Genomic DNA, 19,264 nt, shown 5'->3' with positions numbered 1-19,264 from the left:
AAGTTCAGGGCCAGCCTGGGCTACGTGAGGCTGCTGTCTCAAAACAAAGCAAAGCAAAAGCAACAACAAAAAGCCCTGCTCTAGCAAGGCTCAGCCAGTTCAAGATGTGTAATGAGAAAAGCGGGGAACGGAGATTATTCGGGGTGGCTGCACTGGAAAGAGGAACAGATAAGGAGTGCAGCGACCCATTGCTCCCCTCCCCAGACCCCTGGAACTCTGTCCTGACTTTAGGATTTAGTTTAACAGAGGCAAGAAGAATACCGGGTCATTCAGCCTTGGTCAAAGGTCCCTGCCCACCAGCTCAGCTCCAGTTCTGCAGGCCGCCTGATGGTTAGTTGTTGATCTGTTCCTTGCTGTCATCCCCATAGTGGATTCCTACCAAGGAGCTGATTCTGGCGTGGCACTGTCTTTCTTTTGGGGATTAGCTCTTCTGGAATTGAAGGTGACTGAAGAGAAAAGGTTAAGACCTCTGACAAATCTCTGTGCTCTCGAAAACGTAAAGGCGGGGGCAGAATGGAAGCAGAGGTGCTAGGCTTTCCTGCTGTCTAGAGAGTGTACATCTTGGTACTGTGTAGACCCAAGTGTGGAGTCGGTCACCCATGATCCCGAGTGCGGCGCCTCAAGAGCCTAACTCCGCCTTCCAGGGGAATCTGAACATGCTCCGGTGTGAGTCCTGTGGCGGCCTTAGAAGTTGTATTTAACTTTGTAACAGCAGATCACAGTCTTGCGTGCTGCCATCTCAGTGGGTGGGATTGGCCCTTCTTGGCATGTAGCAGTGTAAGGACTTAGGAAACGGTGATATCTGTTATTTGACCCTGGTGTGCTTAGGAGTGGGAAATTTCTTCAGGAATTTTCCAGAGCTCACAGAGTGACTGCTGCTTCAGACTCAGTTGCATCCAGAATCCTGCCGACTAGGCTAGTGCTTCCCAATGTCATATAATTAAAAACCAGAAGAACGGGTTTCCAGAATATGCTAGGAAGTTTTGTGGCACTGGAAACTTGTTTACCCCCAACAAAAGCACCATTGTTCCGCCTCATCCCTCTCCCCTCTGCCTTTAAAAATAATTTGACACCAGAATGGAATACATATTTACCTGTGGTGGCTGTGGGCCAGAGAAAGCGGAATTCGCCTACACAACAGTAATTTCTGAACTTCACTGCACCCACTGTTAAACTTAGGGCAGCTTTGCAGGACAGAATCCCCTAAATCCCTCTGAGAAATCTTAGCACTACCTCACCTACATCTGTGTAAACAAATTCATGTCTCTAGAGTGAGACCTGGGAGATGGTTTTCCTAAAGTTACCCCAGACATTTCCACTGTGTGTGCACATTTGAGACCTGAGCCTTTAAAGTCATGGAGTCTCTTATCACAGGGACCAAAGATCACACACATGAGAGAGAGGGAGAGATCTTGGCCTGGCAAGACGGTTGAGCCAGTGGGTCAAGGCACTTGCTCCCAAGATTGAGGAACTGAGTTTGCCAGGACTCCCGTGGTGGAAGGAGAGAATTGACTCCTACAGGTTGTCCTCTGACCTGCACATGGACACCATGGCATATGTTTGCAAGTGTGTGCGCACCCAATAGACAAACAAATAAATAAGTGTATTACAAAGTGTGCACACACCCAATAGACAAGCAAACAAGTGTAATACAAAGAACGGGCTCCTTAAGGTGAGTATAGTTAGAACAAGAAGTTGGTCGTTTACTTAGGAACGCACATGGAACTTGGCTCCTGTCGTTTACTTAGGAACGCGCATGGAACTTGGTTCCTGGGATGGCTTTCCCATTTGAGAAGACCTCAGCCTGCAGTGTGTCTGTTTCCTTCTGAATGTCTTTGTAATGGTCTTACCGATTGATTTTGCTGGCTGCCAGCAAAGGTAATAAAATGCCAGAGGCCACCTGTGCCAGGGAGGTCAGGGCTGGACTTTCCTATTTGGCTCTGTTTTGATAGCATTAGCGGATTAATTCAAACCCCTTCTGGAGACTTTGACCTCTACAGGATTGTGCTGTCTTTGAGAGCAACAGTTCTTTCCAGATCTTTTCCTTTTAACACAGCCAACAGTTGAGAATCCTTAGGAAATCCGTGACCTTATTTACTGGCTCTCCTGCGAAAATTTCCCCGTACAGACTCTTTCAAAGTTTTCCACAAGGAAGGGAAGATGCAGATTAAGAACACCACTGCTCATCGTAGAGGGCGCTCTGAAGCCCAGGGCACGGGTGCTCCAGTGGCATTAACGGGAATGCTATATGGTCATACCCAGAATGTAATCCCAGCCCTGGGGAGGGGGAGATGGAGCAGGGGGAGCCGAGCACCTCCCTATGCAGCCAAGCCACTGTAAGAAATGTGCAGACACCAGGTAGAGTGGGAAATCCTTTATCGAGCAGTTGACAAGAAAACTGATGTCCACCTCTGGCCCTCAACATGTGTGCGTGTCTGTGAAAGACACCAAGCTTTTGAACTTCACCAGTGTGAGGCTTCTGACACTGAAGGACATTCCGAGGACATTTTCTCTTCACTTTCTACCACTCAGACTCACTGGATCCACAGCTTGGCTAAGGTCTCTTGCCTGCTAGCCAAGCTCCCAGGTTAAATAATAAGTTATATTTTGCTGACTTGCAAAGACAGCTGTATGCTGGTGCAACTGAAGTCATGTCTTTTTAACACGTCTTTATTCAACGTTGTAAACGGCTGACAACGGTGATGTAAAGAACATGTAAGTCAAGTAATCCTTTGTTTAACTCCTTGTTCTTTTGTATGGAATGACAGCCTCTATGCACATTAGTGGTCAATAAAAGGTGTGAGTAGAAGTACATTGGGAGGGGGAGGTTAGTGTTAGTCCACTAATAGAAAAAACAGACCACAGACCTATAGGTTCAAACCATATCTCTAAGACTATTGGGCTTTGGGGAACTGTGTGCTTTGGATGTATAAATAATATTCTCAGACCTATGAGCTTTGACTGCTTGTAGAAATCCTGAGTTTTTGTTTACCCTGTGTGCTTGTGTTGCTTCTTAGCCAGGTGGATATTTTGCATTAATAATGATAACATTACTAAAAAGCTAACTCTGCTGGTAGGAATCTTCACGTGTGTTCCTGGGGTTCTGTGGTGTTCACTTGGGGTCAGTCATCGAGGGGAGCAGTGCATTTAAGGCCTGTGAATTAAGGTGGTCACAGGTGAACTTTCCCAGCCTCGTGGAGGAGGAGGGGACGTCATGGGAGGATGTGACACAAATAGCCTTCCAAGATGTGTGGTTTCTCCCCGTCCTCTTGACTTAATCTGGACATAATGTAGTCTAGAGAGACTATGTTCCCAGACTTGTGTTCAAACAGCATGGAACGTCCTAAACCTTTCCCTCACTGATTATGAAGCCTGTGTTTTAAGCAGTTCCCTGGTATACATGTAATTTCCTATGTAGTAAAGATAAAAGCAAACTTGCACACTGATGAGATGGATATGTCTGTCTAATACCGTGCAATTCAAAGATACACCAATTCGGTATTTACGCAGATGCTCTCATAATTCCTGAGAGGAATGATAGTAGGGAAAGAGTAAAAGAATAATTAAACAAACTACCATGCTTCTGTAGGCCCAACGCATTGTGCAGACGGTAAAATATATTGCATTTTATGGCACATAATAATCTTAACTCTGAGCCAGCATGTTGCAGACAAGGTGCACTTGTGTTCCCTAGTGTGACAGCATGCACAGTACAAAGTGTGTGCTGTGTGTTCTTAGTCAGGCCGGGGCCAGGAAGGTGGACCGTCTTTATGCCCGATGATGACCTGATTCACTCCAGAATCCACATGGTGGAAAGAGAATGGACTCCTACAAGTTGTCCTCTGACCTTCACACACACACACACGCACGCGCGCACACACTTTGTGTGTGTAAAATTAGAAGCTTCGAACTGTTTCCTTACTTCTCTGCTTGGTCTCCTAACTCATACATACCTATGAAGTAGCATCTAATGCTCAGAATTACTATGAGGTACATAAGCTAGAAGTAGTTAAAAGGTAAATGGGTCGGAAAATAAAATCAAAGGAGACAGGATCTCAAATTGGACACCTAGTTGTAGGTGCCACTGTGGTCTGCAGATGACTTTATGCTTGACATCAGCTAGATTCCTGTTCTCGTAAATAGTTGGCTTCCCTGTGATAACGGAGCTACTGAATAAATCGAGGACTCTTGATAACTCTGCTCTGTTACTGATTTTATCTTAGTAAAAGTTATCCGTGTGTCGTCATTTTCCTATACAATGCACTAACATTTTTTCCAAGCTCGTTTTAATAAAGAACACTTATTTCCCGGAGTTTAGTGACTTCAGAATTACCGGGCTTGTATATTTACAGAGCTGCAGCTCTCCTCTTCTCCACCCCGTATTTCTTGCCACCTTTTTCCCTAGTGTTTTCCAGATCCTTTTACGTGCATCTGGAAAATGAGCATGATTTCCCATGTATTCATTAGGAGTCCCTGCCAGAGGCTGTTCTGTTTGATTTTCTTCCCCTCTGAACCTCAAAGGTAATGGTTCCTTCCTTATAGAGTAGAAAAAAGCTAACAGGGCCTTGTTCTGCACTTTCGAGGGTAAGTGAGAGACTTTCCAACCACAGCCTTTCAAACATTTGCCCACATTAGTTGTAATGGGGAGTTAAAACCTTGTTCAGGCAGCATCACTGTAACGCTAACTGCCGAGTGAGAGTGAAGGAGTGAAGGAGCTGCTTTGTGCTGTGGGGATCCATGCTTGTTTCCCCCAACTGAGGTGCCAAGGCATGGGTGAGTGACACTGGCCCTCTCCAGCCTGGGTCCTCTTCAAACTACTTTACTTCCCTCAGTGTGGAAAATCTTCTGGTGGGCCTTCCTAGAAGCTCCTAGAGGCCAGTTATGATCTTAGAGGTGGGTGTCTTAGTGTGGGTTAACTTGGTGTGAGTTAACGGATTGCTTCCCGGCCGTTCTGTTTTGTCCTTTACACAGTGACCTATTGTATGTGGGCAGGATGACATTCTGGCAATAACTGGGAAGCCTGAGTGCTCTATTCCGAAGGACCTTCAGTCATAAGCCCTTCTTCTGGGGCATTGAACGTGATTTAATGACTTCAAAAGTCATTCAGCCTGGGGTGGTGCATGCCTTTTATCCCAGCACTTTGGATACTGAGGCAGGTGAATCTCTGTGAGTTTTGAGCCAGCCTGGTTTGTATAGCAAGATGCAAGCTCTATAGGGTACATAATGAGACCCTGTCTCATAAAATGAAATAAAATTAAATTTAAAGTTGCCTAACCCTGTGTTTGCCTTATTGAGTGTGTTGTGCTAGGGAGTGGGGGGCATATGCAATTGGGTCTCTGCAAGATTTTCCACAGTTACTTGTTCTTTAGTAATATAGCTAGAGGGCACTTCAACAAAATGAACATCAAGGGGAAGGAAATCACTGGGCTTATCTTTTTTCATTATTATTATTTTTGAAATTGTTCTATGTGTATGAATATTTTGCCTGTGAATATATATGTGCACCACATGTGTTCCTGGTGTCTGAGGAGGTCAGAAGAAAGTGTTGGAACCGCTGGAGCTGGAGATGGTTATGAGTCTCCGTAGGGTTATTGGGAATTGAACCTGCGTCCTCTAAAAGAGCACCAAGTACAATATTATAACCTTCCTGAGGAGTCACTTCTTCAGCCTGCAGGATGTAGCTGAAGAGGTTTAATTGAAGAGGAAATACATTGTGGAAAAGGTTTGCCATCATTGGGTGAAGAGGCTGCTCTGAGTTTGTCCTATTACCAACATAGACGGCTCCTGAGGACTGACACCCAAAGTTGACCTCTGGTTTACATCTGTGCGCGCGCGCGCGCGCACACACACACACACACACACACACACACACACACACAGTGGGCCAGCATGTTAGATCTTTCTGTAAGACATGTTTTTTCGCATAATATGATACATATTATTATAAATTTTTCACATAAAATAGTACATATTTGCTGTATTGTAAATAGTTCTTTTTTAAATGTATTTTTTTTAATTATATGTAAGTGTGTGTGCCTTTATAGTATGTACACGTGAGTGCATTAGCCAGAGAAAACCAGAGGTGTCAGACCACCTGAAGCAAGAGTTAGAAACTTGTGAACTGCATGGTGTGCGTTTGGAAATCAAACTTGGATCTCCTGGAAGAACAAGTGTTCTTAACCCCTCAGTCATCTCCCTATCCCTGCCTGTTGTCTTTTGAGGAGATTTAAAATCAAGGGGGAGAAGTCATCTGTGTACCCATCTGGTCACACTGCTAATGATCTTTCTACCTATGCAGGTTTCCACTTGCCATTTCCTCCTCTTCCTCCTCCTCCTCTTCTTCCTCCTCCGAGGGCTTTACTATTTCTGCTGTGATTTCGATGCTGAAGAATCTTTCTGCAGGCACTGTTGGGGATCAAACCAGGCATATGCTCAAACTCTACACTAGGCTATATTCTCAGCCTTCTTTTAGCTTTTACTTCTAAGAAAGTCTTTTCTCTCTGAACTGTGAAGTGTATTTTTGCTAGGTATAAAAGTCAAGTTTGCCAGTATGTACTCTGAATATTTCCAAGCTGCTCTTCTGTTTTCTGGATCCATTGTTAGAAATGAGAACTGTTCTATCTTTTTGTTCTTTTTCTCTTTAAAGAATTGTATTTTCTCTTTATCACCTATTTTAAACAATGTGGTTGTACTATGTCTCTTATTTTTAAGTTTTTATTTTTATTTGTTTGTTTATTGTCTGTATATGTGCAGTATAACATATACATAGAAGTTAGAGGACAACTTTGAAGAGTTGCTTCTCTCTGTCCACTACTGTGTACGTTCTGGGATCAACTCAGGCCATCAGGCTTGGCAGCAAGCAACTTTACAATGAGCTAGTAATTTTTTACTGGAAACTAGGCATTGTTGGGTACAAGATGTTTTTGTGGTTTTGTAAATATTCTTTATCTTCCAGAACTGCGGCCACTAGTTTCATCTTTGAGGTCTTGCTTCGTTCCGTGTGAACAGAGTATTATTTTTTGGTGGACTGCTTTTACCCTTGGAAGAGGTGACAATACGGACCTCAGTCCTCCACCCTGCACCTGTGATTTATGGGGCATTTTTTAGGCTGCCTGGTAGGAACACACAGGTTCTGACCCCTCAGGAGTTCCCACCACTGTGCATGTTGGCTTTTTTTCTCTAGGACTTGGGTTTATTTGCATCCTCATTTTCTTGTACATTCTCTGGGCCTAGCTCTACTCCGTTGAATATGAGGAGCATTTTCTGTGAGTCTCCAGCGGGGTTGGGCGCTCCTGCTCACTTTCTCCCTTCCCCCTACTATCCTTTTCCCTCTGGTGCTCTGTCCAGGTTCTGCTGCTTTGACATCCTTCAGCTCCATCCTCTTAGCTCAAGAACATTACCATATCCACCTGGGCTTCCGCCTCCTGCAGTCTGGAGATTTCCAACCTCCAAATGCGGAAGGCTGGAGTTTATATGGATTGCAAGTAGAGTGAGCAGAGCCATCTGTCATTTGTCTAGGTGTTGGATGTCCATGGCACAGTGCAAGACCAACAGAGCTTCCTGTTCTTTGCCTGCCTTCCTTACTGTTGAAACAGTTTCACTCTTTATTCTGATCATCCTCATACACATGCTCTTCCCATGATCCTCTAGCCTCAGCTGCTCCCTAAATTATATGTCAGACCCCAAGTAAGAAACTGTGTATGGGTTTTCATCTGCCTATAAACTGTCCTTGTCAGTGAACGGCTGGAAACATAAAAAGGCATTCTCTAGTTTTTCCAGCTGTGGGGTTATGTTGTGCAAATCAGCGGGACAGCTTAGCATCGCTTTTTAGTCCTCGACCAATAGACTAAAGCATGGCTGAGATATCCCATTGCCCAAAACGATGACTGGATGAGCAATACAGAGTCCATTAATAAAAACGCAAGTGACTGCTGGATGTGCTAGTGCACACCCTTAATTTCAGCACTCAAGAGGCAAAGGCAGGCAGATCTCTGTGGGTTTGAAACCAGCCTGGTCTGCATAATGAGTAGCAAACCAGAGCTACATAGTAAAGCCTGGTGTTGAAAACAAAACAATAAAAGCTCAGGGAGATGACTCAGTGGACAAAGCGCCTGTTCCACAAATGTGGGGACCTGAGTTCAAATGGCCAGAACCCATGTAAAGTCAGTCAGAGTGGTCATGCATATCTGCAATCCCAGTATTTATAAAGCAAGATGGGAGGAAGAGAAAGACCTCCAGGGTCTCATGGGTCAGCTAGCCTGGTATATGCAGTCAGAAACAAGAGACCTGATTGGAGGTGAAAGGCAAAGACTAATACCCAAGGTTGTCCTATGACCTTCATACACGAAGTATGACATTCATGGTGGTATTCATCCTAAATGAACACGTAGCCTTGTATACACACACAAAGATTTTGAAAGAACATATTAAGTTACAAAAGGAATTTATCCCCATAGCCCTAGAACTGGCTGTGGTCCAAAATATGGCCCCTGGCCTCTTTTATAAATAAAGTTTTATGGGAATACAGCCCAGTCCATTCTTTGATATCTTCTCTGTGTCTATGCCAGAGCCTAACATACTCCTCTGCCCTTTACAGAACATGCTTTTGAATTCCTGTTCTATTTCACTGTTGTTGAAGCAAGAAATAAAAATCACAAGGCCAAAAGTTAAGACTTAGAAGAAAAAGTAGAATAAACTGTACTTGGGTAGAAGATTCCAGAACACTTGCTGTGAAAAATACACACAGCAGGATTAGCCTAAACTTCATCACCACTCACCACCGAATATATTTTACATATCTTTTGCCAGACTTAAAAATAGAAATTTGGGTGTCCAAAGAGGATGTGTTCCCTAGTATGGGCAGTGTTTATACAGTTAAGGTTAGCCGTTTTAAGGAAACAACACATCACAAATCAGTAGAGTGCATTTAAAACCCTCTCTTAGGTTACTTTGTGCTTCCCCATGTCCAGAAACAGCCATCGTCTTTGGACTTGGAGCAGAGCGACACTTAAGTTGTGAGTGTCCAGCATTTCCATGCAGACCACCCTGCCACAGGACTGCTGAACTCACAGATACAGGTTACTCACGGCAGCAAATTATCTACAACTTCTTATAAATATTGCGCATCTGCCCTTTTATGTAAGTTACATTAGGCTTAGTTGATTTATTCATTGGGTCTTTCTCCTTACCTTCTACTCCAGTTGATACAGATACAGGATTAACCTGGGTTGGCCTTGATTTTGTAGTTGTTAATGTTTACTTATGAGAGTGTTCGAGAGGTCGGAAGATGGTGTTGGACCCTCTGGAGTCATAGGCAGTTGTGAACTGCCATGTTGGTGTTGGGAACTGAACTTGGTTCTCTTCGTAAGCATTCTTCACTGCTGGAACATGGCTCCAGACCCTGTTGTTTGTTTTTAAGACAAGTTCCTGTGTGGCACAGGCTGGCCTTGAACTCAAGATCTTCCTGCCTCAGGGCTGGAATTACATGTTTAGGACCCTTTTCTTAGGATTTCTATTGCGGTGAAGCACCATGACCAAAAGCAAGTTGGGGTGAAAGAGTTTATTTTGCTTATGAAGTTTGTACATCACTGTTCATGAAAGGAAGTCAGGGCAGGAGTCTAGAGGCAGGAACTTATGCAGAGGCCATGGAGGGAGGCTGCTCACTGGATTGCGTCTCTGTGTCTCTTGGCTTGCTCAGCCTGCTTTCTAATAGAACCCAGGACCACCAGCCTAGGGATGACCATGGACCAGCACAGTCCACACCCCTCCCAACCATCCGATCAACCACTAATTAAGAGAATGCCCCACAGGCTTGCCTACCACCAGATCTTGTAGAGATATTTTCTCAATTGAGGGTCTTTATTCTCAGATGACTTTAGCTTGTGTTGCGTTAACGTAAAAACCAGCCAGGATTTTATTTTACTTCTAGGACCAACATCCTGTACTTGGGGAATGACTTGAAGAAGATACTAGAGCTTGCAAAAGGGATCATTAGTTATGTGAGCTCGTCTGCTAACAAGCCAATCTGGAGTACTTAATGAATGTGAATTATTTGTATTGAGTAAATATTGAGTTTGTGCCTTTCTGTGGCCCCAGCTGACCTAGAATTCTCCATAGACTCAGGTCTTGCCTTGAACTTAGCCAGTCCCCTGCCTCTGCCTCTTCTTCCCCTGTGTTGGGGTTACAAGCTTGTGCCACCATGCCCAATGAGACTTAAATACAGAGATTCACTCCTGCTTTGGGAATACTGACCTTCATACAGTCTGGGCTATACGTGGAGGTCTGCCTCCCCAAATACATAAATGATGAGAGACGACCTTGATGGGAAAGACAATTCAGCAGACTTCTGGAATGCCAGGAATAGATACCATTGACAACCAAGTAGAACAGAGGAAGAAACTGTGAACACAAGTACCACAAGTAATAAAACCAAGAGTCAGTGGAGCTCCGGTGGAGACCAACAGGATCAAAACATTTCAATTTATTTTATTTTAGGTTTTAATGTCACCAGAGCAGATAATTTAGTCATAAAACAAAAACAAGATCTAATAGTGGGGCTGGGGAAATGGTTCAATGGTTAAGAGTGCTTGCTAGTCTTGCAGAGCACTGGGTTTGGTTCCCAGCACACATAGGGTAGCTCACAATTCCTTGAAGCTACTCCACTTTCTGGAGATCTCACCCTTCTCAGATTTGTAAGTACTGCACACTTGCAATGCACACACATGCATATACATGGGTGTGCACACACATAGAAATTACATAAATGGAGCTGGGCAGATGGCTCAGTGTTTAAGGACACTAGCCACCAAACCCGATGACCTGAATTTGTGGCCAGGACTCACATAGTGGAAGGAGAAAACTGACTCCGGCAAGTTTTCTTCTGACTTCCACATGTGTGCCTGTGCATATACACATAAAGAAACAACAAAAACCCGGAAGTTTGTAGCTAGAAAGATGGTTCATCAGTTGAAGAGCATTTGTTGCTCTTGCAGAGGACCTGGGTTCCCAGAACCAACATGGCAGCTCATAGCCATTTGTAATTAGAGTTCTAGAGGAATCAATTCCTCTTCTGGCCTCCAAGATCAGTACATGCATGGTGCACATACAACATTCAGAAAAAACACCTATCTACGTAAAAATAAATCTTTAAGATTTAGAGTGAAGTAATAGCAAAATCCAAAAGAATGAGGCTCAGGTTGGCCGTAGGTTTCTCGGCACTGATAGTGGGTGTGGAAACAAGCCTTTGGGCTTTGAGAACCACTGATGTTCAGTTTTGAATTCTTCCTTAGACTGTCAAGTACCAGGGTAAAATACATGGTTTTATCCCTGCAAGAAATACAATTTAATGTTCCATACACTGTTTGGATGTGTTCCAGGAAAGCAGTAGATTAATAATCTACAAGGGTGCCGACTCGGTTGTAAGCAGAACTAGTTTGGGTTTATTGAACCACAAGAGGAACGTATTGAAAGGATATTGGATAACTCACAGGGTGGTTGGGAAGATAAAACCAGTCTTAGGGAACAAGTAGGGGCAAGAAAACCTAGACAGCTAGATCCATAGCTAAGATGTGAGACCCCGTAAGGGACCAGCAGTTGGACTTCCTCTGAGGCCTCCTGGGCCTCTATAGCGATCGTCGTGGTGCTGTGTACAACCTCCTGCTATTGGTGCCACCACCAGGACTATCATCGTCCCCTGATGTTTCCTAGGGTTCAAGTCCAGGGTGGGTCTGTGCTTTGCCTCCACCTAGGTCAGGGGCTTACAGTTGTCCAACTTGTAGCCCTTTTTGATGAAGAAATTTTTATATGACCCCAGGTACATGAGTATATATAATAGGTATACAAACTAATCATTTACTGATAATTAATTATTTAAGAATTGCTTCAAGCCATTTTTGTGTAACATGCAATTTTACCACTTATTAAGGACAAAGGCAAATTTGCATACTAATAAAGCAGATGTGCTTTTTATTTTAATATGAACAATGAAATCTTGAGCTGGGAAAATTATACCTCAACAGTAGAACACGTGCCTGGCCTGCTCTGGTTCTGGGTTCAGTCCCCCAATATTCAGATTCAGGGGGTGAGGAGTTTAATCTTGGCAGAATACCACAGAAGCTAAAGGAAATTCAACTTCTTTCACAGTAAATTGATACTTTTACTTTATAATCTTCGAGAGTGAGAACACCAGTCACATAAATGCATAACTAAATGGCAGAAATATGATTGGGGCTATTTCAGAAATGATTGGAAATCCTGTCTTTTTCTCAGATTTTTAATGAAACTGAAGTCAACTCAAGCAGTAGTTTTTGTTTTTTGAATTTTAGGACCGCACTCCAACGATACACTAATTTGATTTTCCTATGCTGGGGAACAATGAAAAGTCTTTGTTTTCCGTAATTAAGCCACAGTGTTTCTGTCAGCAGAAAGCTTTGTGTGTATGGCACAAACACAGTGGTTTGTGAGCTACGTAATCTCAGATTTGTGCCGTTTCCTGGGGTGTGTTCATTGGTGTTTTTCGGGTGTGATGGCATGTGCAGTACAAGCGGTATCTTGGGTGTTCAGAACCAAGGCTGTGGTGGAGGTGTCTGATAAAATATGAGTGAACACTCCCAGACACCTATGGTCATTTTGCGGTGTTTAATTTGGGGTTAACTTTTGATGGTTGCACATTCAAAAACCTTTGACGACTACCAGTTATTTCGTGTGACTCCTAAATGTGGTTATGCAAACTTCCGTGTGGGGTCAAGACTACCATTGTCCCACGTTCTTCACATGTGCTGTTTCGTTCATGCTTTACAATTCTTCGATCCAGTGAGGTAGCTATAATTATTATCCCCGTGATTCAGATAAAGAATTGTGAGAGAGAGGCTGCACGTAGTAGATGTTAGATGTTGAGTATGGTCTGGCCAAGGTTCCAGAGAAACTAGAACAGAGAAGTGGCTGTTTCAGCTTCTGTAGCAAATGGAACTACTCACACATACTGATAAGACAGCATTTTCTTAACACGGGGCCAGGTTCCAACAGTAGGCAGATAAATAATGTCTACCAGAGGCTTCAGCACTGTGGACAGTGAAGGAAGATGGCAAAACAGTAGCCATGTTGGGGACTGGGAAGCAGCCCAAGGTCTAGGCAGCAGATTGGGAGATGCAGGCAGAATATGGGGTGGGGGTGGGAATTTGGTAGACTATCTAAGATGGAGGGCGAGGAAGTGGAGGGTATAGTAAAGGCAAGAAAGAACTGGACACAATGTTATGGGAGCTTTTTTTCCTGGCAAGTTGGAAGCATCCATTCATCTCAGGGCAACAACAGGTTAAAGAAATGGTTCCACCCATGTCCAACCTATGAGCGGCTGAGTTCACCTGGGCTTGACTTCAGGAGCATGGGCGATTTATCAGGCAGAGGCTAAAGAACCAGGAGATCTACACCAATAGTTAACAGAAAGAAAACACAAACTGTTGTATTTGACTTGGACATGAACAAAATTTCAATAACCACAAAAAATGCACAAAAATGGCCTGTTTATCCAAGGGTATAGTGTGTTTGTAGAGGGAAGGGAAGAGGGGAATATTGCACCCCCGGAAGATAGCAGCACAGGATAACAAAATTGGCCAAATTAAGAATTGGCTGCATAAGCATATTACATAGGGACACCGGCAGCAATGGCGACATTGGTTCTCCTGGGAAGGCAGCCCCTGTAAATGCGCTGAAGTGGTAGACTTTAGGACTTCCATTTATGTTTAAATTATCTTAAATTGTTAACAATGTAGCAGGGCTGGAGAGAGAGTTGAGCAGTTAAGAAAGAAAACTTGTTACTCTTGCAGGGGAGACCAGGGTTTGATTCCTAGCACCCACGGAGACTCACAACTTTCTGTAACTTTGTAGTTTCAGGGGCCCCCACACCCTCTTCTGACCTGTGTGGGCACTACGGGCACACAGTACTCAGACATACATGCAAGCAAAACACCCACAACATGGTTAAAATTTAAAAAAAAAAAAAAAAAAACCAAGGTGCAGAGCAGGTAAAGAGATGGCCAATGGTTAAGAATGCACAGTGCTCTTACAGAGGACCTGAGGTTGTCCCTCAGCACCCAGGTCAGGTGGCTCACAGCCACCTATAACTCCTGCTCCAGGGACATCTGACACCTCTGACCTATGAGGACAGCTGCATGCAGATGCCTATGCTCCCACAGAAACACGCACACAACAGCCTAATTTTTAAAATAATTTTTAATTGCTTAGGAAGGAAGGCAGATCTTAATTCATGACTAAGTGGCTTCTAAGCATTGGGTGTCAGCTTGCAGCTGCTTTTCCCTCAGAAACTCTCATAAATGGAGAATTGGATCCCTGAGTGAGTCCATACATAAAAGTCATAGTGAAGTTGAGCAGTCTAAAAGAAGAAACTGACTGAGCTTGAATAGTAATTGTAGTTCAAGAAATAATGGTGGAGAAAGTTGACCAGGGGCTCTCGGGTCACCTGTTCAGGTTACCTCTCACCCTTGCCTGGATTGGTTTGGTTTCTTGAGGTTCCTCACTCACAAGCTCACACCCATTGGTGTTCGGAATGTACTCTTAGATCTCACTGCGGGATTCCTGGTGCGTTCCTTTTGGTTTGTGTGCGTCCTCTTCAGTAGCGGGGACCATTGTGCCCCCTCCAAGACTTGGCCATTTATGGTAGACACTGGGAAGAGACAAGTATTTTAGAAATTGCTCTTTGATTTGAGACCGTGTCTCCCTAAGTAGCCCTGGCCACCCCACAACTCACTATGTAGATCAGGCTGGTCCCAAATTCACTAAGATCTCCTGCCCCTGCCTCCTGAGCACTGGGATTAAAAGATGTGTGTCACCATGCCTCAACTGCTGTTCCTAATACACAGATGCCAGAGAAGAAATACCTGTTGGGGTTCTACTGAAGAAATGCTTGCTTGAATATTGTAAGTTTAATATGTGGAAGTGGCCGGTTTAAAAATACAATAAAATGTTACAAAAATAAGCATGAACTCGTTGCCTCATTTCCTTTCATTGTACTTCACAGAAATAGCCACCATGAACATTTGATAGTGGATCTTCTTTTAAATTATAGGTCCTTTGTATGTGGTCCAGGCTAGCGCCATACTCATTATCTTCCTGCTTCCACTTCCTAACTTAGCGTGCCATGCGTCTTTCCGTGCCCCTCTCCCCTGTGAGAAATTCTTGTTCAAATGCATAGTTGTGTGCTCCCACTGCCCCCAGGTGATCCTATATCTCTCTACAGCTCTAATCGCCACGGTGTTTTTCCTGTGTGGTATGTGGTATTAAACTCCAGTCCATGCACAGACAGACACAGTTATGCATGCACACACATAGTTCTTACAGGTTAGCAACTCTAAAGCTTCGTGATGGGGAGTTGGAGAATCAATCTCTTGTCTTATTCTGTATAAATAAATAAATAAATGTATGAGGAGCACGTCTTTCGTCTTTTGCCTTCTCTGGGGATCCTAAGCACCGTAAGACTTGGGCTTCTGGGCTGGGCATGTTGGTGCACCCCTTCAATCCCAGCATGCAGAGGCAGAGGTAGGCAGATCCCTGTAAACTCCAGGCCGTCCTGGACTACTTAGTGAGTTCCAGGCTATCTAGTGAGATCCTATCTAGAAATAAAACTTCTGGACCAATGTTGTCAGTAAAATCGTGCTGTGGCAGCCCTTAAGTCGCTATGGAAGCAGAGGATGCTCATCTCGTAGCATCAGAAAAGTCAAGGTTGCTTAGAATCGGTACAGACCACATTCGCTAATCAGCTCAGTACAGAGTGTTAATACCTATTCCACAGAGTCATCATTAACATCTATGGAGAAATTATTATGTAATAGTGTTGAATGCTCGGTCACAGCTTAAGTAAAACTTAAGTAAAAGTAGCCTGTTAATTATTGTATTATACCAGTTCTGGGTTCTAGAGACTGTTGCTATGTTAGCAACGGCCGTACAGGGAGACCATTAGATGTCACAGCATAATCAAGTACAGAGTAACTAACACTGGTGTAAGGCTGGGTCAGGACCTTTGCTTGGGCTGTTGTCAGTCTTTCCGTTTACCTAAAGTTAAAGGGCTCGGTCCCCAAGCCATGCTACTGCCCATGTCATCCCCAAGCCCCAGGTTGTCTTACCTGTGCTTTCGGCTGACCAACTGTGAATCAGCTGCCATGAGCACTTTACTCATCCTCACTGGCCAACACGAAGGCTATTCCAGAGGAAAGAGACGGTTGGGGTGAGGTACAGAGAAGGGTGTGGACCTAATGTGCCTCCACTTGATTATCAAGCTCCAGGATGACTTACTCAGAACCTTCTGAACCCAGTGTTTTGAGTTTTTAATAGAAGCTTCATTATATAGGCATGGTTGGTTTAATTATTGGCCATTGACAACCAATTCAACCATTATGCCCCTTTGCCTGCCTGAAGATTGGAGTGGGGACTAAAATCCCTGTTATGGCTGGAGACAGAGCCCTTCACAGGCTCGTGTCTTGAATGCTGTTTTCCAGCTGGTGGGTGATTCGTTGTAGGGTTACGGACACCTTTGGAGGTGGGACCTAGGCCTCTGAAGGGGACACCGGCCCTAGTCACTGTGCTGTGATGGTAGGCTCCTCCACACTCACGATGGCTTACACTCAACCATGCCTTTTCCTCTCTGGTGGGTTGAGACTCCTAAAACCATGAGCGCAAATAAACCTTTCCTTCCTTGTTATTTCTGTCAAGTTGTCTATCACAGTAGCACAAAAGTAATATAAGCCCCAACCTTATAGTAACTGCCACCACTCAATTCATCAACATACCAAGTCAGGTCACTAGGAAGCCCTTAAGTTTGGGAAGTTGTGTGGGTCTGCCAAATGAAGACCAAGTATGTGTTTCATATCACGGTTTTCAACCAAGATACACTGTGAGCAGACAAAATGACAGAAGAGACTCATACGTCAGTAGAGGCAGAGATCTCATCACTATTTTATCTAGCTTTTTTGTTTTACTAAGTATATATATGCTTCAATTAGCCATGTTCAACATTAAAACCACAATACCCTATCACAGATCAAAATTTAGCCTTTACCCTCAGAGTCTAGGCACTAGGCATGTTCAAATGGGGGACTTACAGGAAATGTGTCATTCATTCAAGTCTAGTCAGCCCTCCCATTCAGTTCATGAAATGGAAGGGGATAAAATAGACCAACAGAAATACCCACTTAAAGTGGGACACCGTGTAGTGATCATTTTCCATAACCCCTTGTGTCTTCAACAGGAATGGCAGGCGTGGACTGACTTGGTGGGGATGGGATGATTGTGAAGCTGCTAATGGCCTCCCCCAGTTGGACACTCTGGAAAGGATATCTTTGGGCTGCCTTTCTTCCATAGCTTGTTTGTTTGTGGTGTGGGTCTCTAAACCTCATGATTAACACCCTTAAGAGACCGAGACATCGCAGGCCTGTGCTCCCCCACCTAGCATTTATTGTACCGTCTGGTATTTACAATTGGTTTTGCCTTGTTGATGCTTAGTAACCAGAGCCACACGTGGAGACCTTCTGGTCCTTGACATTACAGCTCAGTCGCTTAGCAGTAGACCTCTGGGGACTGGGTGCTTCCTTAGGCCTTTCCCGCAACACACATTTAAATAGCCTCGGGCGATAAGGCAGAAGTCACATGTACCTCAGCTGCTGGCCAGAGGATAGACCTTGACTGAAGGAACGAGTAGATTTGGTGCCTCCGAGCTCTTCCTGGATCCCAGACTTCAAGCTTTGCCTTCTGTTGACTTGGCCTTGGGTAGAGGAGACAGTTGTCTGAACTCTGAGTTGCTCTTCATAGACATAACAGGACACGATGGCTTACTATCAGGTGGTCTACCTCCAAGTCAGGTTTTCTATCCGTAACAGCTTTCCAATTGCCACAAGGAGTCACACCCGTGTGCTGACCTTACCATTCTACTTTCTACCAGGACCCTGCAGTTCCCTGTTGCACCCTGGCCCGTCTTGACTTTACTGCTGCTTGCAACACACTTCTAATGTCTCAACCCAAAGTCCCTTTGCTAAAGCTGCCTTTATTGCCTAAAGCAACAAAAGGATGTGAAGACCAAGCATTGCTCCTAACGCATGAGCCGAGCCAGACTGCTTTCTCTCCATCCCTGATTTCAAGCCTGTAACTTTGCCTGTAGTTCCCGGAAAGTCCTTACAGTTGAGTTGTCCCTTCCTTCCCCAGCTTTGGCCTTATGTCATGCAGCCTAGTTGCTGTGGGGCATGGACCAGGAGGCATCACAACCGTTACACAGATCCAGGTGTGTTCAATTGCACTTAAGCCCTAAGGGGGAAGAGCTGGTTCTTCTTGCTTCACCTCGGCTCCTGACTGCAGTTCCCAGTATTAATGTGTTAAAGGGATATTCAGTGGAGTGGAAAATAAGTTCAAAACTTAAATGAAGGTTCCTGGCTTGCCTGTTATTAGTGCTGTAGGTTGTAGCTCGTGATGGTGTATTTACGACGTTACCTTTTCGGATGAAGCAGTGGCGTTTGTAGCCTGTCGCTCATTGTGTTCCTCTGAATCACTCACTGGATGAATGTATATAGAAGGACTGGCTGAATACCTGCAGATCCAGGCTCTTACCAAGCTCCAGGATGCAATGATAAATGAGAACTGTCTTAAAGGAAATGAGAGGCAGAGAAGTAACCAGTTAGGGTTGGGGGATAAGCAAACACAGTATCTAAGGAACACTAGGAGGAGTATCCAATCATGTCAGATGGAGAAAGCCCCACGAATGTCAACTTCTGTTCCGTAGCGCGGGAGATATTCTTAGCAGCCAGCCCCGTGCCCAGCACACACACTGAACAGTGGATAAATGATGAAGCCAGAGCAGGAGTCTCATTGTTCAACCATCCAAGTGTAGGTACAGGATCATGGCAGGGGCTGGGAGTTTGTGTGATGGCTTGACCTTCTGAGTAAGACCCCGGCTGTGGGGCATGGCAAGCCACCGAGTTGGATAGAGCAGGAGAAGGAAAGCAAAAACAGGACCAGTGACAGCCATCTCCCCTTCTGATTACAGGCAAAGCGAAGGCTGGAGCTGGGCGAGAGTGGCCATCAGTACCTCTCAGATGGTCTAAAAACCCCCAAGGGCAAAGGAAGAGCTGCACTACGGAGTCCCGATAGTCCAAAAAGTAAGGATACTTTCGTCTGTTTCCCTGTTCTCCTTGGTGTGGGACTCTCAACTTGCAAAGCTTGTGGCTGGAAGGGTGCCAAGGTGTGAATAATTTTGGCATGTTTTCTTTAT

At 44.5% G+C, this 19,264-nt stretch overlaps 1 protein-coding gene across 3 annotated transcripts in view; it reads left to right on the top strand.

Annotated features, from left to right (window-relative positions):
• The window catches only part of E2f3 (E2F transcription factor 3), a 73,580-nt gene that overhangs the window by 44,356 nt on the left and 9,960 nt on the right, over nt 1-19,264 (top strand). For all 3 annotated transcript variants that reach the window (XM_032884394.1, XM_032884393.1, XM_032884395.1), the window contains exon 2: nt 19,040-19,151. In XM_032884394.1, the coding sequence (XP_032740285.1) occupies nt 19,040-19,151 (112 nt within the window). The remainder of the gene's footprint in view (nt 1-19,039; nt 19,152-19,264) is intronic.

This window comes from Rattus rattus, chromosome 14 (assembly GCF_011064425.1).
Source record: "Rattus rattus isolate New Zealand chromosome 14, Rrattus_CSIRO_v1, whole genome shotgun sequence".
Lineage (NCBI taxonomy): Eukaryota > Metazoa > Chordata > Mammalia > Rodentia > Muridae > Rattus > Rattus rattus.
This window is presented reverse-complemented; position numbering and strand designations above follow the sequence as displayed.